Source organism: Eulemur rufifrons, chromosome 7 (assembly GCF_041146395.1).
Source record: "Eulemur rufifrons isolate Redbay chromosome 7, OSU_ERuf_1, whole genome shotgun sequence".
NCBI lineage: Eukaryota > Metazoa > Chordata > Mammalia > Primates > Lemuridae > Eulemur > Eulemur rufifrons.
Window position 1 is genome coordinate 801,999 of NC_090989.1, and position 27,895 is coordinate 829,893.

The 27,895-nt window shown below is 61.1% G+C and overlaps 1 protein-coding gene across 4 annotated transcripts; it reads right to left on the reverse strand.

Moving 5' to 3' along the window:
* Positions 1-543: 543 nt before the first annotated feature.
* COL6A2 (collagen type VI alpha 2 chain) lies at positions 544-27,654 on the reverse strand. Of its 4 annotated transcripts, none has more exons than XM_069474886.1 (28): positions 27,599-27,654; positions 18,319-18,460; positions 17,629-18,227; positions 17,352-17,372; positions 16,758-16,823; positions 15,708-15,761; positions 15,575-15,619; positions 15,306-15,332; positions 15,028-15,054; positions 14,890-14,934; positions 14,572-14,625; positions 14,092-14,154; positions 13,849-13,911; positions 13,440-13,529; positions 12,742-12,804; positions 12,092-12,154; positions 11,279-11,341; positions 10,750-10,812; positions 10,250-10,300; positions 9,876-9,911; positions 9,494-9,556; positions 8,313-8,375; positions 8,087-8,122; positions 7,790-7,835; positions 7,468-7,620; positions 6,862-7,314; positions 6,595-6,633; positions 544-1,167 (listed from the first exon to the last, which is right to left on the reverse strand). In XM_069474886.1, the coding sequence occupies exons 2-28, from the start codon at positions 18,431-18,433 to the stop codon at positions 569-571; spliced, it is 3,060 nt and encodes a 1,019-aa protein (XP_069330987.1). In that variant the 5' UTR covers positions 18,434-18,460; positions 27,599-27,654; the 3' UTR covers positions 544-568. The 4 variants fall into 4 exon arrangements, with proteins under 4 accessions (XP_069330987.1, XP_069330986.1, XP_069330989.1 ...); XM_069474885.1 differs by having other exon boundaries at positions 17,629-18,242; XM_069474888.1 differs by lacking the exon at positions 544-1,167 and adding an exon at positions 2,840-3,461.
* Positions 27,655-27,895: the final 241 nt, after the last annotated feature.

Sequence of the window (27,895 nt, forward strand, 5' to 3'; positions counted from 1 at the left end):
GAGGGGGCCCCGGGAGCGGGCAAGCGGGTGGGTTCAAAGCCTTTATTGGATCGAGAGGCGTGTGCCTGGCAGGGACCCCCAGGGCCTGCTGCGGGAGCTCGAGGTGGGGTAGGTGGGGAGGGGCCCAGGGAGGGCAGGTGCGGGCCGGCAGGGAGCCTTCCGGAAGGCTGCAGGGTGGACACCGAGTGCCGCGGGGGCCCAGGGGCCTGGGGAGGGGCTGGGGGCTGGCGGAGCCAGGATGTGGCCGCGGGAAGCCCAGGCAGTGTGGGCAGGATGGGGAGGAGAGGCTGGGCGGGCGGGCGGCCGGCGCTGCTGGGGGCCGCGGGGCCCTCACGGTGGGGACCTTGGCTGTGTGGACCCCCCACCCCCGGCTTCCCGCCGAGTGAGGCTGCACCCACACCCCCACGGAGCCCTCCAGGGGGCGGGCCTGAGTCTGCAGTCCTGCCGGACCGCCGGGCGGGGGTCTGGTCGGCACCGTGGACGGGAGCGGGGCTCAGCCCGACTGCCGGGGTGGCGGCACCGACACACAGGCCGGGGGCGTGGGGGCCGCGGGGGGCCACGGGGGGCGCTAACAGATCCACCGGATGAACCTGTCGAAGAAGCCAGGCTGCGCCAGGCTGTCGTAGTCCTTCTCGCGGAAGATGGCTGCGCGGTCACCCAGGCTGAGGGTGGTGAGCACGTCCATGTCCACGTCGCCACCCACGGCCACCACGGTGGGCACCACGTTCTGCTTGCGCATGGAGTGCACCGACTCCTCCAGGCTGTTGTTGCCCGTGACGCCGTCCGTGAGGAACACGAAGGACAGCTCGGCGTGGCGGCGAGCCCCGCCGCGCGCACTGCGCACGATGTTGTTGATGGCGTGCACGATGCCCGTGCCCACGTGCGAGAAGGAGTTGAGGTAGCGGGCGCCCTCCAGCGCCTCGTGGATGACCGTCAGGTTGGCGGTCAGCGGGAAGGCCACCTGCTGCTCGCCCTGGCCGCCGTACTGCAGCAGCGCCACGCGCGCGTTGAGCGGGTCGTCGTCCCGGCGCGCCAGCGTCAGCCGCCGCGACACCTCCTCCACGAAGCGCCGGGCCTTGTGGAAGTTCTGCTCCCCCAGCCGCTCGGAGCCGTCCAGCAGGAAGACGATGTCCACGGGCCGCTGCGTGCACTGCGCCACGTACAGCTCTGCGGGGACACGTGGGGGGTGCGGGCTGGGCTCCAGGGGACCCCGGCAGCGGGTGCCGGCCCAGCCAAGCCCCCCGCCTGCACCCTCTTCACTCGCACCCCACCCACGGGACCCCAGGGGCCACGGCGAAGCTCTGGGGCTTCCCTGTAGCTGCTGGTGGGCGTCCACCAGGGCAGCGTGGGGTGCGGGGTCGTCAGTGGGCCACCTGCTGTGGCCACACTGGGAGCGTGGCCCTAAGCACCTGCCACCAGACCCTGGCTTGTCCTCCTACCAGGACGCGCTCCTAAACCTGAGCGTCACAGGCCGGTCAGAGGCCAGAGGCCGCGCTCTGCCCGCTAAGTGCATCTCAGCCTGAGCAGCCCCCGCAGGCCCTCCTGGGAGGGACAGGGTCCGAAAAGCCCCTTCTCCTGGCCCAAGAATCTGCCACCCACAAAACAGCCACCATCGTGTGGGGGTGGGGGTGGCAGGGACCTCAGGAAGACCCCAGCCCTGACACCCCAGCCTGAGCTCTGCTCGCTTGGGCCCGGCTGCCTGCCTGAACCGCTGGCCACACGCCCCCGCCAGGGTGCGTTTGTCCTGGAGGGACCAGGAGCCTGTGGCCCCGCTGGCCACGGCTGGTGCAGGTGTGGCCCCGACCCAGGACTCCCTGTTGCCACAGGATCCCTCCCCGCCGGGGTGGCCACCAGCCATCACACACCAGGCTCAGCTTCCTACGATTGTGCTTTTATAAACGTCCGCGACAGGCGCCCGCGTCTGAGGCGCCCCTGGCAACGGGGTTTCCCTCACAGCCTGTTCACGACGCAGCTTCCTGTGAGCACCGCACGCCTGAAACTCACTCAGGGCACCTAGAATGTTCTCAGGCGCTGCCGGGCTTCCCTTCCCAACCAATGAGCATTTTCGCTGTTGTCACCACAAGCAGGAGACAGACCTGCAGCTGGGCTCCCCGGCTGAGCGCACGGGAGGCCAAGGGGGCCGTTCACGTCGCCCCCCGCGGGAAGTCTGGCCCAGCCCACCCGGCGTTGGCGTGTGCACGAGAGCCCACCCGTGAGGCGGAGGCGCACCCCGAGCCCGCGGGGCGCACGGACAGGTGTGGGCAGAAGCCGCGCCCAGGCGAGGCGCAGTCGGAAGGTCCCGGGTCCGGGCTCGCCTGCCGCTGCCCGCGGGGAGGGCCGCCCCGCACTGGCACCCCCGTGGTGCTCGGCCCCCGAGGACAGCAAGCGTCATGCCTGGCGGGTGCCCCCGACCTCGACTGCGTCCGGACACCCAGAGGCTGGGGGGAGTGTGCAGACACCCGGGGGCCGGCACCTTGGCAGGTGGCTTTGGCATTTTCCTTAACGGGCTCGATGCCGGCTCAAAGGCTTCTGGCACCAGGGCTTCTGGGTCCAGTGAGGACCATCTGCTGCCCGGCCTGGTTGCCTTCACGCGGTGACGGGTGAGCACACGCGGGTCCCGCACACGGGCTGTGCCCACCCCGCGGCCAGGCTGTCACAGCCTCAGGCCTGCCCAGAAGCGGGCAGGGGTGAAGTCCCCGACACTCGAGCTGCTCCCTCACCCTGGCCCCCAAATGCACGGGGCTGGGCAGCTGACTAGAGGCCCCCAGAGCGACCCAGGTCCTAATCCCCAGAGCCCGTGACGTGCCCCTGTGTGGCAAGGAAGGACTCTGCAGACAGGGTGAAATCAGCATCTTGAGACGTGATCGTCCGGGATTTAGGGTGGGCCGCAAATTCAACCACTGGTGATCTCAGAAACAGAGGACACAGAGACCCAGGACAGGAGCCCTTGTGAAGACGGAGACGCAGCCACGGGCCAAGGAACGTGGCAGCCCCAGGAGCTGGAAGAGGCAGGAAGGAGCCTGCGCTGGAGCCTCCGGAGGGAGCGCGGCCCCGATGACACCTGGATTCTGCACCTGTGGCTCCAGGCGGAGCGAGGAGGCCCTGCTGTCCCGGCCGTCTGCGGTGGGCAGCCCAGGAGGCTGCGCGGCGGGCGGGCACGCGGCTTCAGCAGAGCGCCAGCGCGGTCTCGGGGTCGCCCACAATGTCCCTGTGCACCAGCTTGAAGGTGTCAATGAACAGCTCCATCCAGTCCTGCCGCTCCACCCCCGTGGCGAACTTGGCCCGCTCTGCCGTGTAGACCAGCACGGCCACCAGCTGGGAGTAGGCAGCCGGGTCCTGCGTGAACTCCGTGGCGTTTAGCAACTGTTGGATCAGGGGTATGGTCCTGGGGAAGGTGGCATCCGGCCCCTCTTCCGTGCGCAGGAAGGTGACCAGGGGCTCGCCCCCGGGCCACGGTGCATCTGCAAGGGAGCGTCCAGAGAAGACTCAGGGCCCAGGCGCGCGGGCGGCCTCCAGCCCCTCCCCAGCCGGAGCAGGGCCAGGACCAGAGCGAGGAGCCACCGGGCGGCCGGGCGGCGCGTCCGTGGAGGAAATGGGGTGGGCGGCGTCCCAGCCTGGTCAGGGGCACCTAGTGGGGCCGGGGGGCCGGGGGCCTGGGGCAACGGGCACCTCTGGGGACACCACAGACCCCAGGAAACTTCCCTCTTGGCACAGAACAGCTCTGCCCAAGGCTGCTCGGAGACGTGACCACATTTCAGCTCCGCTTCCAGCCGCTCAAGGCTGTGTCCCCAGGAAGACCCCAGCCCTCTTTTGGCCCCCACGGGAGAAGTGTGTGGTTATAACCCGCCCCCTCCCGGAACTGTCTCCTTGAAGACACGACGTCTCTGAATGCAAACAGCCAGGGAGGTCCCAGTCTCTCTGTGGGTCCCTGTCTGTCCCTCTGTCTCTGTGTCTCTGTGTATCTGTCTCTGTGTCTCTGTTCTCTGTCTCTGTTCTGTCTCTCTGTCCCTCTGTCTCTGGGTATCTGTCTCTGTCTCTGTTCTGTGTCTCTGTGTGTCTGTCTCTGTGTATTTGTCTCTGTCTCTGTATCTATCTCTGTCTCTGTGTCTCTCTGTCTCTGTCTGTGTGTCTCTCTGTCTCTCTGTATTTGTCTCTGTCTGTGTATTTATCTCTGTCTCTGTGTCTCTGTGTCTGTCTGTGTCTCTCTGTCCCTCTGTCTCTGTGTATCTGTCTCTGTCTCTGTGTCTCTGTCTCTGTGTCTCTCTGTCTCTGTGTCTGTCTCTGTCTCTCTGTCTCTGTCTCTCTGTCTCTGTCTCTCTCTCTCTCTCTGTCTCTGTGTCTCTGTCTGTGTCTCTGTCTCTCCCCGGCTCTCAGGCCTACAGGAGGGGAGGCCTCGCTCTACTCACCTGCTCCGCGGCCCCCAGTCAGGAGACCCCAGGTTTGCTTCTCCCACGAGTAGGCACCACTGGCAAACGCGCCGGCCCCATCGTGGAGACCGGCCTCCCAGAGCCCCCGGAGCCCCCGGGCCCCCACCTTGCTTAGAGGCCTCAGAGAGTCTGCATGTTTTGTTTCCACCAAGCGCGCTCAGGCTGCACCGAGCCTCTCCCACTGCAGCCGCCGCCGCATACTCCCCATCTGTCTGGCACCTCTGGCCCCCGCCCCGCTGAGACCGTCCTCTCCCTGGCGCCCGCCTGGGGTGGCAGCTCCTGGGTGGACGGGGCTGTCTGGCCTCCAGCACCAGGGCCCGGCCTTGGCCGGCAGCGTCGGCCCAGTTGGCCCAGTGCCGCCTGCAGCCCAGGGGGGCGGAGAGGAGGCTCCAGGGCTTCCCCGGCCGCGGTGTCTGATTGGCTGACGCTCCTCCTGCTTTAGAGGAGCGCGGTCCCTGTGGGTCGGGATGGGCGGCTAACGGGGCCAGGAAGGAGGGACGGCGCCCGGCGCCCGCTCACGGGGCTGTCGAGGGGCCACACACTGCCGCGCCCTGGAGGCTTTGGGCGGCCAGAGTCGCGAGATCCCCGTTCCCTCCCTGCCCGCCTGGGCCAGGGCCCCCGACGGTCAGCGTCACCAACACCAGAACCAACGGCATCACGAGGAAGGGACACCACAGCCCACGGTCTCTCGGGGACACAGACAGAAAGTCCTCAACAAAGTTTCAGCATATCCAGCCCCGTGACGCGGCGAGAGGATCACACACCACGACCAAGTGGGACTTGTCGCAGGGACGCGAGCTGGTTCCACACTCGGACGTCAGTCACCGCAGCCATGGCGTCAACAGGCTGCCCCCGAGAAACCACGTGAGCCCTCGGTGGCGGCAGAGAACGGCCCGGCAAACCCAGCCCGGCCGCCGTGCACACCGGGCGGAGCAGAACTTCCCCGGACAGCCCGCAAGGCCCCACGGCCAACGTCGCCCTGACGGGAGAAGGCGAGGCCTTCCCACCACGCCCGTGCTGCCTGCAGTCGGCCTCCGCCGCCCCCCGCGCCCACCCCGGCAGAGCCCGCAGGGAGCCCACGCTGGGGACCAGGCTGGGGAGGACGCCAGCGCCACAGCCCAGACCTGCCGCCCCTCACCCGGGGCCCGAATGGGGCCTCGCGAGCCAGGGCGCCGGGCCTGTGGCTGGGGGGTCTCGGTGCAGCCCCAGCTCCCTGGCCTTTGGCAGAGACCACGGCTGGCACTGCCCGGGCAGCCTGGGCAACACACGGCCGTCCCCGGCCAGTCTGGGCGGGCAGCTGAGGCCAACAGCCGTGTGGGGCACTTCCTGGGGAACGTTCTCTGCCACAGCGTGTTTGGGGACCCCTGACCCCGAATCCACACAGCTTCTTCCCATTGGGCAGTGTCTCTGGCCCATGGCTCGCTCCGTGGGCCACCTCATCGCGTGAGGGCTCCCGCCTGTCTCCACGGTGACCCCACCTCAATGCCCCCGGTGGGGACAGGGCTCACCGAGGGGGGAGCTTGGCTCCTGGCGCCCCGGCACCCGTGGGGCCCCGTCCAGGCGCAGTCGAACCACAGGGGCAGCAGCGCGGCCCCCCCAGCCCCAGCCCCACACCCATGGGGGCCACAAACACAGGCTCCCACGAACGAGCCACCGCCGCCCCCAGAGATGCCCACCGCAGTGGCAGCTCCAGGCCGGCAGGGTCAGAAACTAGCGGACTGGCCGGCCACCGAGAGGTGTCACGCACTGGGCTCCGACACGGTTTTGCTGAATCCAGCGCCTCGTCCCTGACGACAAGCGCACGGCAGCCGTGGAGCTGGACGGCGCCGGGGTGTCTGCCCCTCCCAGGTGGTGGGGAGACTTCGAGACCCCAAAATGGGCCTCCTTTGGTGGCAAAACCACCTTCCCGACCAGCGGCCGCAAGCCACCTGCAGTGCCAGGCGAGGGGACTCGTGACACCATTATCCCTGCCCTTCTCTGAGCCCCCTCAGCTGTGCTCGGGGACCTGGGGGCCTGAATCTCTCGGGCGTCTCCCTAAGGAGCGGCCTCTGCCCCACACTCCCTCGGGGGTCCCGACACCGGCCCACCCCCGCCCCACAGGGAGCAAGGACGCCCCCTCTGGGCTGCTGTGCAGGTCTGGGCGGGAGGCTCAGGGTGCCCGCGTTACCTGTTTGGCAGGGGAGGTCTGGGCACACGATCTGCGGGTCTACAAGAAAGGAAAGAGCCCGGGGCCACGTCAGTCCTGCCAGGCCCTCGGCACCTGCCCACGGACGGGGCTCCGGGAGGGGCCGGACTCTGCCCGCCGTGACGGCCCCAACCCCTTCCCGCCCGATGCCTGGCGTCCGGGGCACGTCTGTCCTTAGACCGGGGGTCCCCGGGGCTTGTGCTGGGCAGCCGAGGGGGGTGCCCGCCCACGCAGGCCCTGCGCCCTCACCCGGGCAGAGCACGTCCTCCATGTCGTCGATGAACTTCTCGGCCACCAGGTCGGAGAAGAGCGTCATGTTGCGCACCTGCTGCGGCTTGTCGCAGGCGATGGAGTTGAGGTTCTCGCTCTCGTGCTTCTCGTGGAACATGTCGCCGATGCCGATGGCCGTCACCGTGACGTCACGGTCGCACAGCGCCCGCAGGTTGAGGTCGTCGTCACGCGGGTCGTGGCGCCCGTCCGTGATGACCACCGCGAACACGCGGGTCTTCTGTCGCCGGCTCTCCTTGATGAGCCGGTCGTAGGCGAACTTGAGGGCCGAGGGAGTCCAGGTGCCGCCCGCGATCCACTCGAGGTTCTTGACGGCCTCCTTGAAGCTGGACAAGGAGTCGATGCGCTCGTCGTCCAGCTGGATGGCCTCGAAGGTGCCCTCGTGGCTGTACTGCACCACGCCCACGCGGGTCCCTGCAACGCCACGCAACGCCACGCGTGTGAGCCGCCCCGCCCCACCCGGCCGCGGCAGCCACCTCAAGTGCAGGGTCTCAGGGAGCCCGGCCAGGCCAAGACCCTCTGTCGAAGGGATGTGTCCCTGGGCCTCCTGCTGCTGCCCGCACTGACCCGTCTCCGACTTGGGGTCCTTGGCGATGGCCCCCAGCCTGTTGACCACGTTGATGACGAAGTTCTTCTCCAGGGTGAAGTTGGTGTAGCCGATGCTCTCGGAGCTGTCGATGACGAAGACCACGTCCAGGGCGCCACAGCGCTTCTCGCAGTCTGGGGGGGGCAGGGTCAGCAGGCCGGTGCTTGGCAGCCGTGAGAGACCCCAGACCCCAGGGTGCAGGGCCAGGTGCAGGTGGCCAGGACTTGGGTGACGACCCCGCCCCTGGCTCCTCCACAGGGCGGTGCGTGGCCCCGACCCCGCCCACCAGGGGCAACCACTCACCGCAGCACCCGCAGGTCTCTCTCACGTACGTCATGACGTCACATTCCTGCAACACGGACATGCGCATCAGGGTGGCCGGCCAGGAGGAGGTGCCATAGGAGGGGACCCGCGCAGACATGTAGGTCCGGGTGTGGAGGGAGCCGTGGTGGGGAGGCTGGGTGTCCTGCCCCTGCTGCCCTCACTGCTGACCTTGCCCCTGCCGACCACCCCTGTACTTGCTGCCTCAGTTTCCCATTTTTGGGAGAGAGAAGGATGCTTCCAAACGAGCACGTGGGTTCCACCCCAGGTGACACCTACCGTGAGGCCAGGGTCTCCCGGGGGGCCGGGCTCGCCCTGGAGGAGGAAGGATGACGGTGAGAAGCGAAACCTGTTGGGGCCGAGGCTGGGTGGCCTGAGTCATTCCCAGGCCGCCGCCCCCTGACCCCTAGGCCGGCTGTGGGCAGAACTGCGAGGCTCGGGCACACGTGGGCCTGGCGGCCCGGGGCTGAGGTCTGGGGGGCACAGGGACCGGCCGCCAGCCTACCTCGGGTCCTGGGACTCCTCTCGGCCCCCGAGGGCCTGGCTCACCGGGGGGACCAGGGTCGGCCTGTGGAGGAGCAGGGTAGGTGGGCTTCAGCAGCCCCACTGGGGCCAGCCCTGCACGCAGCGGGACTCTGCTCCCACCCCGCGGCCTGCCTGGGCCCTGAGAGCGTGAGCAGTGGGGGGAGGCTGCCCCGCCAGGGACATGGAGCACGGCCAGCTGCCACCTCACACCCCTGGCCGCCGAGGGGCAGAGGGGCCCTGCAGAGCCGCAGAGGGGCTCCCTGAGATGGCGGCTGCCACAGCTCACCCTGACCAGGCTCTCCCCAGCCCCGGTGACGAACCTGCCCACCTGCCCGACCACGCTCCCATCCCTCCAGAGCCACCTGTCCCCCCGCTCGTCCTTCCTCTTGCTCGTGCCGTGTTCTCCACGCACCCACCGCCCGGGGTGAGGACGCGGCCCGGGCTAGGGAGGGAAGGCGGGGAGCACGGGGACCTGGCCCTGCTAGTGAGCACCAGCTGGTGCATGCCGGGTGGTGCTGGCTGGGGGGATGGCATGGGGGATGGGGTGGCATGGGGGGATGGGATGGCATGGGGGATGGGATGGCATGGGGGATGGTGGGGGATGGGGACTGGTGGGGGATGGGATGGGGTTGGGGATGATGGTGGATCCTGGTATGGATGGGGATGGGGACTGGTAGGGGATGGTGGGGGATGGTGTGGGGGATGGTGGGGGGATGGGGACTGGTGGGAGATGGTGGGGGCAGGGGATGGTGGGCGATGGTGTGGGGGATGGTGGGGAGATGGGGACTGGTAGGGGATGGTGGGGGATGGTGTGGTGGATGGTGGCAGATGGTGGGGGATGGTGGGGACTGGTGGGGGATGGTGGGGGGATGGGGATGGTGGGGGGATGGCGGGGAATGGTGGGAGGATGCTGGGGGATGGTGGGGGATGGTGTGGCAGATGGTGGGGACTGGTGGGGGATGGTGGGGGGATGGGGATGGTGGGGGATGGTGGGGGGTGGCGGGGGATGGTGGGGGATGGTGTGGGGGATGGTGTGGCGGATGGTGGGGATGCTGGGGGATGCCAGGGCAGGGTCGGGGCTGGGGCCAGATGGGCTGGGGTCCCCCGGGCACCTTCAGATGCACCTGCTCAGCCTCCTGCCCTCCCTGCACCAACACTCACGGGCTCTCCCTTCTCTCCTTTCTTCCCGGGTCTTCCTTTCATGCCAAAGTCGCCTCGGCCTCCCTGTGACACAGCGTGTGTTAGGCCAGGACATGGGGTGGTCCTGTCCCCACTCCCCGCCGACCCTCCAGGGTCTCCAGCAGTCTCCCGGGACACAGACTCGCTTTTCATCAGGAAAAGCACGTGTCTGGCAGCTGAGCCAGACAAAGGGCACCATCTGCGAGGCTTCCCAGACAGGCCCCCATTTCTGGTTTGAAAGGAACCGGCAGGTGGGCTCGGCGAGGGCCGCGTGGCCTGGCCTTGGGGAGCAGGGACAAGCCCCGTGACGGCCACAGCAGGTGGGTGTGCAGACCCCCCGTGGGGACAGGAGGGGCCCACGTACCTCGGGGCCGCGAGGGCCGGGCTCGCCTTTCTCTCCCTGTGAAGCAGACAGAGGTCAGGGTACCTGGGCCACAGACCCGACATGTGACGTCCTGGGGACCTTCCGTTCTCAGACTCCTGCAGGCTCTGGGTGAAGGCTCGCCGCGTGTTCCGAGCCACCCTCTCTCCCACGAGGAGCTGCGTCCGGGACCGCGGACCTCGCTGGGCCTCTGGTGCGTGGCCAGACCTGCCTGTGCACCGAGCGACCCCGTGCCCTCCCTGTCCCCCAGGAGGAGTCTCATGCTTTCTCCGGCCCAGAGGGGGGTTACAGGGAACCGCTGGGAATCTTCCGCGCCCTCCCCCTCCTGGGAGCCCCCGTCCCACGCCACGACTCACAGGTGTTCCTCGAGGTCCCGGGTAGCTGAATCCGGGCCTGCCGGGGTCTCCCTGGAGGAGGAGGCATGGACTGAGGACAGGGTGGGGCTAGGGGCTGTGGCCAAGTGGGACGCAGGTGCCCACTGGTGTGAAACGACAAGGGGCCGTCAGGGCCGCTGTGCGAGGGGCTCCGAGTGCCGGGAGGCCCAGGGGCCGCTGCCACACACTGGGGAGAGGACGCACAGACCACGTGGCCACACTGTGACCAGCCACCCTGCGGCCCTGCCTCGGGAAGGACGTGCCACCCGCACCTGGGGGTGGATGCTGAGGGGGCAGAGGGAGGGGCTGCCTGGCCCCTGATGCGCCCGCCGTGCTCTAGAGCTGGAACAGCAGGCTCAGGCCCGGCCCGAGACCCGTCCGATGGTGGCAGCACCCAGGGCCTGTCACCCTCCTCTCGGGCTGCTCCCGGGCCCCGGCCTGAGCCCCATCCATGCTGCTGGGCGGGGGTGGGGGGGCCGTACCTTGGGGCCGGGCTGTCCCGAGTCTCCGCGGGGCCCAGCATCACCGGGGTCTCCCCGAGATCCCTGAGGACAGGAGAGAAACGGGGCAGTCAGCACAGACGGTCTGACCCAGGGCTGGTGTCCCCTGACACGCCCAGTCCAGCTCTGACCACCAGGCCACACGGCCCCACCTCTCTGTGCTGCCCCGGGGGGCTGTAGACTTGCGTCCTGAGGTCCCAGCTCCCCCACTTCATGTGCCCCCCAGCCCCACCACCCTGGGCCCTCAACACCCCACCTGGCAGGGTAGGGTGGGGGCCCAGAAAGCCCCCAGCACAAGCCGAGGGGGGTGAGGTACTGGGGCGGGGGAGGTCCTTGCTTCCCGGACCCCGGGTGTGGCTGCCTGGGTTTGCCATGGGGACAGTGGCCGGCAGCTGGGCTGTCCTGCCCATGGGTGGGGGGCCCAGGTGGTGCACAGGGTTGGGGGTGGATCTTGAGGTTGGAGGTCAGAGGGGGCCCCCAGCCTCGGGGCTCCAGGCTTCCCACCACTGACCTGCTTCCCGGGCTCCCCAAGAGCCCCTGGGGGGCCTCTGGGTCCAGGCGAACCCCGGTCTCCCTGGAAAGAAATGGAACAAAGCTGGGGTCTTCTCAACTGATGGTGGCACCCCAGAGACCCCGATGTCAATCCTGCAGATGGCGGCAGGGTCTGGGGTCTGAGCAGACCTGCTCTGGCCCCTGCGGCCCTCCAGGAGGTCCTGGCCAGACCCTCAGCCCTGACCACACCAGGCCTGGGCAGGGTAGGCTGGGGGAGGGGGGCTGGGGGAGGCAGGCAGGGTTGGGGTGGGGAGGAGCACGGTTGGGGTAAGGGAAGGGGGCTGGGGGAGGCAGGCAGGGTTGGGGTGGGGGAGGGGCCAGGGTTGAGGTGGGGGAGGGGCAGGGTTGGGGTAGGGGAGGGGGGCTGGGGGAGGCAGGCAGGGTTGGGGTGGGGGAGGGGGGCTGGGGGAGGCAGGCAGGGTTGGGGTGGGGGAGGGGGCAGGGCAGGCTGGAGGAGGGGGCTGGGGGAGGCAGGCAGGGTTGGGGTAGGGGAGGGGGCTGGAGGAGAAAGGCAGAGTTGGGGTGGGGGAGACAGGCAGGGTGGTGGTGGGGGAGGGGGCTGGGGAAAGCAGACAGGGTGGGGGTGGGGGAGGGGGCTGGGGGAGGCAGGCAGGGTGGGGTGGGGGAGGGGGGCTGGGGGAGGAAGGCGAGGCTGGGGGAGGAAGGCAGGGCTGGGGTGGGGGAGGGGGCCTGGGGGCTGGGGAGGCTGGCAGGGTCCCAGGTCCCCCTCCAGCCCCCTCCAGCCGGGGCTTGCACCCTGCTCCCCACTTACCTTGGCTCCTTTGTTGCCGACCTCTCCGGCCAGGCCTCGAGGCCCCTCAGGGCCCGGGTCACCCTATGAGAGAGAGACTGGATTGGGGCTCAGCTGGGACCCGGGGCCTAGGTCTCACCTGGGAGGTGGGTGTGGCTGGGGGAGTGTGGGTGGGGGTCGGGGAGGAAGACCCCGTCTGTCCCGGGTGATGCTGGGATGCTGTGCTTTGTCTGCAGCCCCTCCCTGGAGCCTGTGCCCGCTGCTCGGAAGGCCTGGCCTCCCACCGAGGCCACCCACAGCATGGGCAGGGGTCTCACCCACCTCTCACGGAAGAAGCCCTTCAGCACCACCCTCGAGAGCTGAGACCGCAGGGGCAGGTGTGTGCAGGTGTGTGCGGAGGGGTGCAGTGGGGCTGAGCAGTGTGCAACCTGCACAGCTGTGCATGGCATGCACGGGGTGGACAGTGCTCTGCCCAGCCCTTGGCAGCCAGCCAGGAGGGGGGGGACCCTTCCTGTCCACCCCAGACTGTCCAGGGAGCGACCACCTTGATGATGAGGCTCCGGGAGTTGTTTTTCTCGGGGGGGCCCTGGGGCATCACCAAGGCTTGTCGGCGCCACAGTGAGACCTGGCGCAGACAGCGAGCGCCCTCACCCGCCCTCCACGCGGCTCACCTTCTCCCCCTTGGCTCCGTCGCTGCCTGGGCTGCCCTTGGCTCCGGGGTCTCCCCTGCGCCCCTGCAGGGAACAGGTGTGTCGGAGGGGAGCAGCCCCCCAGCCCTGTGCGCCCAGAGCTGCTCTGGGCCTGGGTGCTCCCCCAGGAGGACTCTGGCTTGGGGACAGGGACAGGGCTCCCAAGGCTGCTCCCAGATGGCCTTGGCCTGCCCTTCAGGCTGTGCCCTAAACCCTCATCCTCCTGCCGGGTGGGCCCTGTCCCCGCTGAGGTTCGGGGAGGGTGTTGGCTCCTGGTCAGCTCTGAGCCCTGGGGGAGTGGGGCCAGCGAGGACATGACTCCCAGGCCCGCTGGCCCTCAGGGTTCACCCCTTAGAGGATCAGCCCACCCCGTGCAGGACGCCCAGGGGCAGCCGTGCTGGGCGGGGGACGGTGTGGGGGACCCACACGTGTGCGCCTGGTCTCCGTGTTCAGCCCGCGCTGGGTCCGCAGGGGGGTCAGGGGCCACTTCCCGGGGCGGGGCCGGCTGAGCCCGGCCGACACGGGGTCCTGCCCAGGCTCCGGTGCTCTCTCTGCTGCAATGGGGGTGTGGGGCACGTGCCCAGGGGCCAGGACCTCGGTGTTGGAGACCCAGAGCGGGGACTGGGCAGGCAGGTGGGGCGAGGGGTCCCCCAGGGCCCGTGGGGCTGGCAGAGACTCACGGGCTCGCCCTTGGGTCCGCGGGGCCCGGGTCCGCCCTTGGCTCCTTTCACGCCAGGACTTCCGGGGGATCCGTTGTTCCCTTGGTACCCCTGGGGAGGCAGGGACGGTGGGGCTGCGCCGGGCTGCTGTGTGGCGCACAGCCCCGACGCCTCCAGTGGGACCTGTCTGCGTCACACGTGGGCGCCGGTGGGTGCCCCTCACACTCGGGGCGCCTTAGAAGGGCACCCGGTCAGAGGGGCTGGCAGCACGCCTGGGGCACACGCCTGCCCTTCCCACCCCTCCCCTCCCCCGGGGCACCGCTAGTGACAGCAGACCGGGCCGTGTGCCCGTGCCCGTGGCCGTGTGCCCGTGCCCGTGGCCGTGCCCGAGGCTGTGGCCGGGCCGTGGCTGCTGAGCGCGGGGCCTCACCTTGCTGCCTTTGGCCCCGCTCTCCCCTGGGGGCCCTCTGCGTCCTGGGCGGCCAGCGTCCCCCTGGAAGGGTTTGCAGGAATCAGCCTCGGGCCCCTCGGCAGGGGCCAGAGGTGCAGAGTGCCCAGCTGTGGGGCACATGCCACCCCCACATCCGGGGGCACAGGGTTGCCGACGGAACGTCAGCCACTGCAGGGTGGTGACCCTGGCCTGCGCCGGCCCACACCCTGCGAGGTCACCTACCTTGGCACCTTGGTCTCCTCGCTCCCCCGGGCTCCCTGCCTCCCCTGGGTAGCCATCGGGGCCCTGAGAAAGAAGGGGAGAGGTGGGGTGTGGCACAGGCGGGGGCCCAGCCCCGCCTTCACTGGAGGCCCCTGGCTCAGCGAGACCCCGGCCCCCGAGTCCTAGGCACGGCTGGCATCTCAGCTGGGACAGGAGCCTAGGGCAGGCGTGGGGCAACAGAGCCAACGCTCCACACACGCCAGGGTCCCGGGGCCCCGGGAGCCCACCAGGCCTGGGCACACAACCCAGAGGCTCCCGAGGGCGTCCCGTCATGAAAGCCTAGACCCCGCTGAGCCCCGGGCCGGGGTCGGGGACAGGCAGGGAGGGGCTGGGCTGCAGGGAGAACCAAAGCATGGGGGACACGCAGCTCCCCGCGGCAGCCCAGCCGGCACCCTCATGCCCCGAGCCGAGGTTTCACGAGCAGCGTGAAGCTGCACTTACCCTGTTCCCCGTGTCTCCCTTGCAGCCAGGGGGGCCGATGCGCCCCAGCTTGCCCTGGAGGAGAAGAGGGGCAGAAGTGGCGTCAGAGCGGGATTCTGGGGTCTGTGTGCGCCGATGGCAGAGCCATAAACGCAGGCACAGCCCAGGCCAGCGCTGCGCCGTGGGGCTGCAGGCTCTCGTGCCAGCACACGTGTGCAAATGTGATTCCACATGTGGGTGTGTGACCTGCCGGGCCAGGCCGGATCTAGGGGTTCTGCAGGGCAGGCTGGGACGTCCCCGAGAGACCCGGCCCAGTGACGCGCCCGAGGCCCACTCTACCTTCTGTCCATCGGTCCCGTTCTTGCCGGCCAGACCGGGGGCCCCCTGGGGAGAGAAGGAAGAGGGGTCTCCATAAGCCCCCATGCTTGTGCCCTCCCGGCGGCAGAAGAGTGAGGCTGTGCCCGCCCACCTGCCTACCTTCCGACCGTCGGCTCCAAATTCACCCTGCGGGGGGAAAGCAAGGCCAGTTACCACGGCGTCTCCCAGCGCCACAGACTCGCTGTCTCTGGGTGCAAGCCGGAGCCTGCCAGCCAAGCATGAGGCCAGAGGGACCCCAGAGCCCCAGAGCCACCCCGGTGCAAAGCCTGGGCCTGTCCCCCCAGGAGTGACCACAGGCTCTGATGGACGCCGCCGCGGCGAGTCTGGCTGAGGCTGGTGCGGGGCCTGAGGTCTAGCCGCTCAGAACCGCAACTCACCTTCTCCCCTTTGAAGCCAGGAACACCCTGAGGGCAGAAGGAAAGAGCAGGGCGTTACCTCCGTCCCAGAGAGCCGGCGAAGGGGCAACTGGGATTCTAACAGTCGGTGGAGGTGGCCTGGCCAGGGGCCAGCAGGATGCTTGGTTTTGGGGTGGCCTTCAAGCTATCGAGGTGCTTCTCTTCCTTGGCAATGGGTGGGGGAGGTGGGCTGGGGGCAGGGCTGGCGCTGGGGAGGCCCGGGCGAGGCCCTCCTGCCCACCGCAACTTGCCTTGGGTCCCGGGAATCCTATGGGGCCTTCGATGCCTGGATCTCCCTGTGGAAGAACAGAAAGCCGGATGTGACCCCAGCCAAGGTTTGGGGCTGGCGGGAGGGTGGGCGGGGCCAGCACCGCGGATCCTCACCTGTCTCCCCTTCTGACCAGGCTCTCCCGGCTCGCCCATGTTGCCCTTGGCGCCCTGAAAGCAGACGACAGAGAAAAGGGTGAACCAAGGCAGGCCGGTGGCGGCAGCCAGGAACCCGCCACAGCTGCTCGGAGAAGCCGCTTGGCGAGGATGTCAGGGAGGAAAGTCTGGCAGAACTCAGAGGCCGGGCAGAGGCTTGCGGAACATCACGGCCGTGCTCTGTCCTGGGGTCCTCTCGGCACCTCACTGCCCCTCAGACTCTAGCCACAGTGGTCCGCACGGCAGGTTCCAGAGCCCCACCCACAAGGACGGGGGCACTGCACTGCTGTGTGTGGCCAAGGCTGCCTGGAGAGGCAAATTCATTCCAGCAGTGGTGGGGCGGGCACTGCTGCCAGCACCTAGAGAAGCCGAGGAAGGGGTGGTGGGGAGGGTCCGGCTGGTAGCCTGGAGACCTCTCATCCTGGAGAAAGTGCATCCAGATACCTACTGGTCCAGATGGTTCTCATCCGAATTTAGAAAGAAAATATGATGCTTCTTAATAGTAACTTCTTGTATGATGTTATTTTAAACTCTTTGTCTCATCTTCTTAGAAGTTTCTTTCTCCTCCTCTGCCTTTCTTTACAATTTTTGACAGATGTGAATTATTGAAATTTCAGATACTCTGTTAGTGAATTTTGGAAGGATTTTATCTACCTCTTGTTAGGAAAATGCAGGGCCGTTCCAGCCAGGCTTCCTAACTACTCGCGTGATAAACCACAAAGTGGCTGCTCACGTCATCCAGCGGCCACGTTATTACCAGTAACACGTGTGGTGCTTTATCACTCACCTGAGCAAGCCCAAGCAAAGTATTTCAGTGACACTGCTTAATAATTATAAAAAGCTCCTACTTTTCCCAAAATGCCATTTAAAAGTGGACAAAAATCAAATTTTAGTTTCTGTAGGGTCACAAGTGTCAAGACCACCACAGGCACAGTTGGCCTTAAATATGGGGTTCAAGGAGAGGTCAGGGACTTCCCGGTGGCTCGGCCGTGGGCCATCTGGGCATCTTACCTTCTGTCCGCGGTAGCCCTTGGGGCCGGGGGGCCCGGGGATCTCCAGGCAGCTCACCTTGTAGCACTGCGGGGAAGCAGAGAACCGGGTCAGGCCTGCGGGAGAACCCCGGGTGCTCAGGACACATGTGGCCCCCGAATGCCCGCGTGGGGCTGGGTGCAGGAGCAGCCACGCAAGGGGCCGGAGACTGTGGTTCTCAGTCGAGGAAAACCAAGGCTGGGTTAAGCAACGACATACAGTAACAACGACTAAAGAGCATGCGCAGGGCATTGGCTAGGCACCGTGTGTATACAGGAGTTAAACCCCGTGGGTCGGAGCCGGGCACCCGCCCGCCCTCTCCTCCCCGCCGGCTGGGCTCCAGGGTAGGTCGGGGGGACGAAGCCGCCAGCCCGGAGCCTGGCCCCCGCGTCTCCACTCAGCACGGCCGGGCGGGCGACCCTGACGCTGACTGGGACGGGGACTTGGGCCGGGAGCCTCTGTCCAAACGCAAACGTCTGGGCCCGGCGGGCGGACGCCGGCGCGGTTGTCTCTGCGGTCGGTGCCCGGGGACGCAGAGGGCTGCCCCGGCGCTGGCGGGAAGGGAGCGCCACTCACCTCCCCGTAGGCTTCGTGTTTCTGCAGGAAAGACGGGGACGCGGGTGAGCCCGAGAGGGGCTGGGGTCCTCGGCCTCCTCGCCCCGCGCCCCGCAAGGTCCTCACCCCCACCGGGCCCCGCCCCTCCCCGCACCGCCCTCCCCGCACCGCCTCCTCCCCCTCCCCAGCCCCGCCCCGCCCGGCCCGCGCCCCGCAAGGTCCCCACCCCCACCGGGCCCCGCCCCCCGCAAGGTCCCCACCCCCACCGGGCCCCGCCCCGCCCGGCCCGCGCCCGCACCATGACCCGGACGATGCGGTTGATCGTGTCCTGGTCGATGTCCGTGGACTCGGGCCGCATCGTGGCGTAGTCGCTGCGGTACAGCTCGAGCGGCGCGCTGGCGATGTCGCGCAGGCCCTGCTCCTTGGCGTTGCGGTTGGGGGCCACGGCGAAGAGCCGGATGCCCTCCTCGCGCGCGCGCTCCGCCTGCAGCTTGACGCCGCCGCACGGGCTGCCGGTGACGTGGCCGTCGGTGATGACCACGGCGAAGTGCACGGCGCCGCGGCCGCCCGGCCTGCGCACCTGCTGCGTCATGTTGGCCAGCGCGCAGTCGGTGAAGGTGCCGCGGCGGAACGAGCGGATGCCCTGCAGGCTGCGCGTGAAGGACGCGCGGTCGCTGCCCGGCGGGCTGAACACCTCCACCTCGTCCGAGAAGTGCAGGCCGCCGTAGCGCCAGCTCAGGGCCACCTGGCCCAGGTAGGCCTCGTCCTGCAGCTGGCTGACGAACTGCGGCACGAACTGCTGCATGTGGTAGAGCAGGATGTCCGTGGGCGACTGCATGGCCACGCTCTCCGAGGTGTCCAGCACGAAGTACACGTTGATCGGGCAGTCGGCCTTCTCTGGGGGGCACGGGCCTGTCACGGCCTGTCACGCCGCCACCCCCGCCGCCGCCCGCCGCCGGGGCCCGCCCCGCCCGCCCCCATTGCCTACCTGGGCAGTTGCTGTTTCTCTCGGAGGGGGCTGGCGCGACCACCTCCTGCTGCTGGGCGCGGAGGGCCCCCAGGAGTCCGCAGACCAGGAGCGCGGAGCAGAGGCCCCGCAGCATCTTGGCAGCACCGTGTGCCCTGAGGCGCTGCAACAGGGCGGAGGGGTCGCTGCAGACGCACCCCGCCCCCCAACCCTCGGCCCCCACGGTCCCCAGGGGGGCGCACAGCAGGTCAGCGGGACGGGGCCTGTGCCCAGCACACGTGGCCACCAGTGTCGGGGCTGGGGGGCGCACCCTCTCCCCCGCCCTGGGCGGGACTACAGACAGTGGGTGCTCCGGGCTCAGTTCTAGGTGGGATTTGGACGTTCAAGGCCCCTCCCTGTCGTCCTCGGAGCCTGGGTGCAGGGGGTGGACTGGAGGCCGCTCCCCTGCCTGGGTCTGCGGGAAGCAGGGCAGAGGGGAGGGCGGGGAAGATGCCCAGCCGCTCTCAGGGGAGGGCAAGTCACCCTCCCTAGGGCCCGGTTTCCTCCCCTGTATTTATTTATGCTTTAGAGACAGGGTCTCACTCTGCCGCCCAGGCCGGAGTGCAGTGCTGTGATCACAGCTCACTGCAGCCTCAAACTCCTGGGCTCAATCGAACCTCCTGCCTCAGCCTCCTGAGTAGCTGCGACTACAGGTGAGTGCCACCACGCCCAGATAATTTTAATTTTGTTTTCTAAAGACGGCATCTCGCTTTGTTGTCCAGGCTGGTCTCGAACTCCTGCCCTCAAGTGATCATCCCACCTTGCCCTCCGAAAGTGCTGGGACTACCAATGTGAGCTACCGTGCCCAGCCTCCTCCCCTTTGAATGGGACACGGATAACTGAGGGAGGACTCTGTCAAGTGTTAGGGGGACCCAGTCTGGGTTCCGCTGGGTACCAGGTCCCCGGAACAAGTGGATCCAGTCCCCTCGCCCTTGGCCTTGGACATCCTGGCTGGGCATGAGCTCCAGGAGGAGCTGGAGAAGCCCATTAGGATGGACCCGGAGCTGGCCTTGCTGTGCCCGCTGGCCAGGGTCATTGCAGACACCTGCTCCCACAGTGGGGCTGGCACAAGGACCTGGTTCCAAACATCCAGTTGGAGGAGACAACGCGGAGCCAGTGTGGGCATCACCCTCCACTCCATGCAAACGCCCATCAAGATCGCCAAAGGCCCAGGGAAACGGAGACAAGTCCCCATGCTGGAGCCAGGGGAGGGGCTGCCCCAGGGGGCCTGGGAAGGGTCTCTGCATTGTGAGGGTAGGTGACCCAGGTCAGACCCGCCCAGCCCCCGCCACGAGGAACAGCAACACTGGCAGGAAGTTCTTTCCCAGAAGGCTCTAGCCAGGCAGTTTGTGGGTGAGTTCTTGCACACCTTCATGGGCTAACAACACAAAAAGATAAACTTCTTTGCAATTCATTTTTAAACCTGGCATAACCTGAGACTTAAACTTGATAAAAGAAATCCCTAAAACTAACTCTATAGATAAATATCGCTTTTGGATATAGTTACAAAAATTCTATCTCAGATGAAGTTAGTTAAGAATACAATGATTTAACAAACACTGGGAAATATATTAATGTAGGTCACAAATAAAAAGAGAAAAATATGCAATTGCTTTACTAGGTCCCCCAAATATCCATTTCTAATGAAGAAAAAATAAAACCAGACAAGGCAAAACCTCCTAAGAAACTCCGGAGTAGAATTAACATTATAAAGGATATAAATTTCAAATCAACAGCTAACATCATATTTTACACACAAAAAAACTAAAATAGTGGTTCTTATTTTTGTGGCTGATGCACCCCTCTAAGAGTCTGGCCAATTTCACCTGACAAGAATGCACAGATAACTACATGCAGAAATCATGTCCACGGATCCAGGGATCCTACTCATAGCTCTGACCGGGGGTTAAGACTTGTGCAGTCCTCGAATGCCTGCTGGAGTCCCGCACACAAAGGCAGGCCTAGCCTGCCGCTCACTGACCTCACTGCTCCTCAGTGTTGTGTAGACGCAATGAGACAGTAAAAATAAACAAAGTATAAATGTCAGAAAAGAAACAAAACTATCCTTATTAAAGATAGGACTGTCTACCTAGAAAATCCAGGAAAATCAAGTGAACAAAGTTTTGAAGCGAGCGAGCGAGAGAATTTACTGAGCCAGTTAGAAAAATACATACAGAAATCTATTGATCTTTTTCTAACAAGCAATTAGAAAATATTATGGAAAAAACGCTGTTTACATGAATAAGACAAACAACATAAATCCAAGGAATAAACTTAACGAGAATGTGCAGGACTTATGAAAAAACTCAAAATTTTTTTGAGGAACACATTGGAGAGACAAACCTTGTTTTTGGATGAGAAGTCATCCAAATTTCTTAAACTAGTATTTAGAAATATCAGTTATGTCTAACTGAAATTACAAATGAATGCAATTTAAGTTAAAATTTCCAAGAAAAATTTTTGATTTTTTGCTGGTAGGAGTTGGCAAAATGAATCTAAATGTCACTTAGGAGAATAAGTAAGAGTAGCAGGGGACAAAAATAAGAGTGTTGAAAAAACTTGCACTATCAAGTGCAAATGATACAATAAAATTACCATTTTGGGTCTTGGTTCTGGAACAGGCCAACCGACCACGCAGCAATGGGCACCACAGCCAACAAGGACGTAGAAAATGGTCGGTGGCCCTTCAGAGTGGTGGAAGGAGGCAGGGACAGGGCTCACCAGGTGGCCAGGAATAAAGGGGATCCTACCTCCCACGGTGCACCCAAATAAATCCCAGCCGAAGTAAGCGTCTGGGTGCGAAACATGAATCAAAACGTCTTTGAAGAAAACAGAACGTGCAGCTTCGGAGCCCCCACATATGACCCTCATGACAGCGAAAGCAACATGAACCGGGTAGAAACAGAACCAGCAGCAGGCAGTAGTGTTCCCCATGTGTGATCAAGATTTTGTATCCGTGAGATATAAAAATTTTGATGGTCTGTTATTAGGTGCATAAATATTTATAATCATTATGTCTTTTTTCTATATGGAGTCTTTCATTAATATACAATATACCTCTTTTTCTCTTGTAACTTTTTGTTTTTCTGGTCTGATATGACTATAGCCACCCTTGCTTTCCTTTGGTCACTGTTCGCACGGACTATCACTTCCCGTCCTTTCACTGTCAACCTAACCTGTTTACGTCTTGGGATCTGAAGTGAGCGTCTTGTAGACAGCACACAGTTCGATGATGGCTTTTTAAATCCATTCTGTCAACCTCTGTCTTTTGGAGAGTTTTAATCCATTTACATTTAAAGTGATTACTGATAAAGAGAGACTTCTTTCATTTTGCTTTTGTTTTCTATATGCCTTAGGGATTTTTTGTCCCTCATTTCCTGCATTGCTGTCTTCTTTTGTGTTTAGTTGATTTTTTGGTAGTGAAACATTTAAAGACCTTTCTCATTTCCTTTTGTATTTGTTCTTTCTTTTCTTGTGGTTATCATGAAGATTACGTTAAACATCCTGAAATTATAACAGTCTACACTGAATTTATAACAGCTGAACTCTGACAGCATACAAAAACTCTGCCCTTTTAACAGCTCTGTTCCCAACCCTTTCACAGTTATTGATGCCACAAAGTTACACTTTTATATATCGTGTGCCCCAAAACATAAAGGAATATTACTTTTAATTCATTAGTTTTTTAAATTCTGTAGTCAACGAAATATAGAATTACTAATCAAAGTTACAATTAATACTAGCATTTAGACCAGTAATTGTTTTTTAAAAATGTATGTCTCTTAAATCAAGTAGAAAACATAAAGTTGAGTTACACATCATCATTACAATAATACTAGCTTTTATAATTGCCCATGTATTTCTTTTACTGTGATCTTTATTTTTTCATATAACTTGGAGTTACTGCCTGATATCTTTTCATTTCAACCCTACAGGACTCCCTTTAGCACTTCCCATAGGGCAGATCTAGTGGTAATGAACACCCTCAGCTCTTGTTTATCTGGTAATATCTTAATTTCTTTCTCCCTCATGTTTGAAGGACAGTTTTGCTGGATGGATATAGGCTTCTTGGTGGACAGGTTTTTTTTGTTTTTTTTCTTTTAGCACTTTGAATATTTGTCCCACTGTCTCTGGCCTTCAAAGTTTCTATGAAGAAATTTGCTGATGATAATCTTATTAAGAATCACTTGTATGTGATGAGTCATTCTATCTTGCTGATGTCAAAATTCTTTGTCTTTGGGTTTTGACAGTTTGATTATAATGTTTCATTGTGAGTCTCTTTGATTTCATCCTACTTGAAGTTCACTGAGCTTCTTTGAGGTTTATATTCATGTCATTCATCAAATTTGGGAATTTTTCAGCCATCCTTTCTTCAAATACTCTCTGTGCCCCTTTCAGTCTCTTCTTCTGGGACTCTTACGGTGTGTATGTTGGTTCACTCAGTGGTGTCCCACAGGTCCCTTAGGTCTTGGTCACTTTTATTCAATATTTTTCTTTCTGTTCCTCAGAATGAATGATTTCCATCATCCTATCTTCAAGTTCACTGATTCTTTATTCTGCCTGCTCAAATCTGCCTTTGAATTCCTCTAGTGAATTTTTAATTTCAGTTATTGTACTTTTCAGCTCCAGAATTTCTTTTTTGGTTTCTTTTTAGGTTTTCTAGCTTTTTACTGATATTCCCATTTTGCTTATACATAGTTTCCTTGACTTTCTCCACATCTTCCTCTAGTTCTTTGAGCATCTTTAATGTAGTTCTTTTAAAGCCTGTGTGCAGCAGGTGCACCATCAAGGCTTTTTCACTGACAGTTTCTGTTGGCGTAGTCTTTTTTCCTTTGACTTTTTTGAATACTGGACATTTGAATCCAATAATGCAGTAACTCTAGAAATCAGAATCTCCCCCTTCCCCAGGGCTTTCTGGTTTTTTAAAAAATCTTTTTGATTATTGTAGCCTATCTCTGTGCTAACGATAAGCACAAAGTATAAACTTGAGGTCTTTTCAGGTCTTTTCTGAGCCTGTGCCTTTTCCTGGGCATGTGCAATGACTTTCTAGTTTCCTTCATGTATGTGGCTGCTTTTGAAAATGCTAGTCTTTAAGGTCTGGCTCCCATAAGGGGAAATTGAGAAAAATGAAGGGGGGAGAAGGTGCCAGCTCTTTAAATCTCCTAGAAGTCACTTTAGCCAGAGGGGGAGGGGCTTGCAACAATGAGGGGAGGTGCAAACAACAATGGCAGTGTTGACAGATTCAAAAAGACAGACTTGGCACAAAGTATCTTCTCTGGATAATCTCGATGTAACAGACAAATTCCTAGAAATACAAAACCTATCAAGAGCAAACCATGAGGAAACAGAAAATCTGAATAGATCTATAACTGGTAAGGAGATTGAATCAATCCGTAATCAGAAATCTAATGACAAAGAAAATCCCTGGACTTGATGGCTTCACTGGTGAATTCTACCAAATATTTACAGAAAAACTAACACCAAGCCTCTCAAAATTTTCAAAAACTTTGAAGAGAACACTACCCAACTCTTCCTTGTGAGGCCAGCATTATCTTCATACCAGAGCTAGACAAAGACACTACAAGAGAAGAAAACTATACCACAATATCCCTTAGGAACATTGATATAAAAATCCTCAACAAAAGACTACCAAACTGGGCCAGGCGCGGTGGCTCACGCCTGTAATCCTAGCACCCTGGGAGGCTGAGGCGGGTGGATAGCTCAAGGTCAGGAGTTGGAGACCAGCCTGAGCAAGAGCAAGACCCCGTCTCTACTAAAAATAGAAAGAAATTATATGGACATCTAAAAATATATACAGAAAAAAAATTAGCCGGGCACGGTGGCACATGCCTGTAGTCCCAGCTACTCAGGAGGGTGAGGCAGGAGGATTGCTTGAGCCCAGGAGTTTGAGGTTGCTGTGAGCTAGGCTGATGCCAGGGCACTCTAGCCCGGGCAACAAAGTGAGACTCTGTCTCAAAAAAAAAAAAAAAAAAAAAAAAAGTACCAAACTGAATTCACTATAATCCATTCAATTAAATGGATTATACACCATGGCCAAGTGAGATTATTTGTGGAAGGCAAGGATAGTTCAACATACAAAAATCAATCAGTGTAATGCTCATTAACAGAATGAAGGAGGAAAAAGACCCAAGTGATCATCTCAACTGATGCAGAACAAGCATTTGACAAAATTTAACACCCTTTCATGATAAAATACTCAACAAAGTAGGAATAGAAGAAAACTACCTCAACAACATAAAAGCCATATTATATGAAAAACTTACAGCAAAAATTATATTCAATTATGAAAAAACTGAAAGCTTTTTAAGGAACAAGGCAAGGATGCCTGTTTTTACTACTTTTATTCAGCTTAGTACTGGAAGTCCTAGCCAGAGCAATTGGGCAAGAAAAAGAAATAAAAAAAAAATTCCAGTTGCAAAGGAAGAAGTAAAATTATCTCTGTTCACTGATGGTATGATCTTACATGTAGAAAACCCTAAAGATTCCACAAAAACTGTATAACTAATAAACAAATTCATCAAAAGTAGCGGGTTACAAAGTCAACACAAAAATCAGTAGCATTTCTGTCCACTAACAATAATACAAAAAGGAAATTAAGAAATCAATTCCATTTACTATAGTATCAAAAATAATAAAATATTTAAATGTTAACTTAGGAGGTGAAAGACTTATACAATGAACATTACAAAACATTTCTGAAAGACATTAAAGAATATGTAAAAAAGAGAACACATCCATATTTATGGATCAGAACTTAATATTTTTAAGCTATCAGTACTACCCAAATCGATTTACAGATTTAATGCAATCCCTAGCAAAATCCCAGTGATATTTTTTGCAGAAATAGGAAACCCCTCCTAAAATGCATATGGAATCCCAAGAGACAGGAATAGCCAGAACGATCTTGAAAGAAAAGAGCCAGGCAGGAGGATGCCCACTTCCTGATTTCAAAACTCACTGATCATACAAAGCTGCAGTAACCCAGAGCGTGGCCCTGGCATGAGGACAGACACACAGACCAGTGGAGTAGAGCGGAGAGCCCAGAAGCAAACCCTTGCACATAGGGTCAAGTGATTCTCAACAAGGCTGCCAAGGCCATTCGATATAGGAAAGACAGTCTTCTCAACAAACGGTGCTGGGGAAACTAGATCCCCACGTGCAAAAGAATGAGGTTAGACCCTCAACTAACACCAAAATTAACTCATAGTGGACCCACGGTCTAAATGTAAGACCTAAAACGTTAAAACCCTTGGAAGAAAACATGGGGCAATAACCTCAGGACAGTGGATTTGGTATTGATTTCTTGGATATGATAACAGGCACACAGCAAAAGAAAAACCTGATAACTTGGACATCAAAATCTAAAGCTTTTTTTGCACCAAAGGGCACTGTCAATACAGTAAAAAGGCAGCCCACAGAATGGGAGAAAATATCTGCAAACCGTGTCTCTGGTAAGGGATTAGTATCCAGAATGTATAGAGAACTCCTAAAACTCAGCCACAAAAACAACCTGATTCAAAAATGGGCAAAGGACTTAAATAGACATTTTCCCAAGAAGATACACACATGGCCCTTAAGCACACGAAAAGATGCTCAACCCCACAAATCGTTAGGGACACGAAGTACCGCTTCACACCAATTAGGCCACTATAAAAAATCCAGGAAACAGCGAGTGTTGGTGAAGCCGTGGCGAAACCAGAACCTCCAGGCACCGTTGGCGGGAACATAAAGTGGTGCAGCGTCTGGAAAGCAGACAGGCAGCAGAAACGGAGTCGCCAGATGATCCCGCGAACCGCTGCGTTCGCACTCAAAGGAGCTGAAGTGGGTCTGGAAGGGACGCTTGCATCCCGCATTCACCGCATTTGCGCAGCGGCCAGGCCGGGAAGGCGACCGTGTGCGGGGACGGGCGGTAAACAGGGAGCGGATGCGCAGCGGAATGTCACTCAGCTTTCAGAAGGAAGGAGATTCGGACATGCGTCGGGAGGGCAGTAGCTACGCGAAGTGAGCCGGTCACGAAAGGGCAAATGTGACATGATGCCACTTATACGAGTCACCCCAGGAAGCCAAATTCGCGGAGACAGAGAGCGGAAGGGTGGGTGCCCGGACGGGGTGGGGGGAGTTAGTGCTGAACGGACTCGGGTTTCGGAGATGGGCGGCGGTGACGGCTGTGTAAGACACGAACGCGCTCGGTACCGCCGGCCCGTTAGACTTGCAAACGGTTCAGACGGCGAATTTCCTGTTGTGCGCATTGTACCGCCGTAAACCAACTCGGGAAGAAAAAGCTCTCACAAATCAGTAAAAAACGGACAGCGTTAGGGACACGGGGGAGTCACGGTAACACTACAGTCAGTGGACAGAAAACGTCCCGCACGAAAGCCAGAGACAGGCAGAAGGAACCCACAACAGGCGACGTCCTTCGACTATGAAACGGGCAAGAAGACAAGACTGACACCGTCCTCTGCGCAGAACACCGGGCCCTTCCGCGGCGCCCTGGCGGGCCTCTGACAACAGGCTTGAAAAGTGTCAACTTTTCAGACCCTCAGACCCAGAACCTGCCCCTCCTAGCGCAGCCCTCGGGGCCGGGGTCCCCTCTCTGTCACAGCGCCCACCGATCGCCGGACGTCGGAGTTCAAACCTCTGGGTGGGTCCGGGGCGGCCCCGCGTGCCCCAGGGCAGGGCTGGCTCCCCGGGTCCGTCCAACGCCCCCCCACCCCCGCTTTGCAAAAACCAGCGACAGAGGCCACGGGAGGAGGCGACTCATCCAAGTGTGGGCCGTGCGGAAAGAGTCTATCTCGGTTTTTCTCAAAATAATCACGAAAGCGACATTTCCCCAGCTTTTTAATACCGCATTTTGTGGCTGTAAACGCAGCCTGTCCACACCCCGAGCATCTCGAGACCCCCGCCCCGCCCGAGCTCGCCCAGCCCCGGGGGCAGCGGAGGAAGCCCCCCAGCTCTGCACCCGTCTGGGGACCGCAGCGCACGGAGGGCTGGGCGCGGGCCAGGGGCCAAATGTGGAGCCACAAGGGCGGGCGTGACCCAGCCCCTCCGAGGGGGCACATCCGTCACGCAGGGGACGCCGAGTCCCGGGGTGCGGCCCGCCGTCCCCGGCCTGCTGGAGTCGCGCTCCGCCGCGGCCCCCGCTCCGGCGTCAGGGCCAGGACTCGCGGACCCGCGCGGGGCGCTCCGGGCGCGGTCACGTCCCCGCCGGGGGTGGGGGGTCCCCGGGCCGCGAGGCGCTTACCCGATCCCGGAGCGCGCGTCGGGCGCCCTGGCTGGACACGTCCCGAGGATCTCCGGGTCCTGACGGCCGAGGCGCGGCGCCGAGAGGGCCGGAGGGAGGGGACCGCGGCGGGGGCCGCCCACTTTATAGCCCAGCCCCGCCCGCGCCGTGCGTCCCGACCGCGCGGCCACCGGGAGGCGCTGCGGCCCCGCGGATGGGACCGTCGGGGTTGGGGCCGGCGGGCCGGGAGGGGGCAGGAGGGATGGGGAGGGGGTCGGAAGGGACCCGGACGGGAGGGAGGAGTGGGAAAGGGGTCGG

Bases quoted from the DNA above. Each gene is read 5' to 3' on its own strand.
- COL6A2 (XM_069474885.1), bottom strand. From the start codon at position 18,433: ATGCTGCGGGGCCTCTGCTCCGCGCTCCTGGTCTGCGGACTCCTGGGG. The intron at 15,055-15,305 runs GTGAGTTGCGGT...TTCCCCCCGCAG, and splicing joins CTGGCTTCAAAGGGGAGAAG to GGTGAATTTGGAGCCGACGG. The intron at 10,813-11,278 runs GTCAGTGGTGGG...TCCTGTCCTCAG, and splicing joins TTGGGGAGCCCGGGAAGCAG to GGATCTCGGGGAGACCCCGG.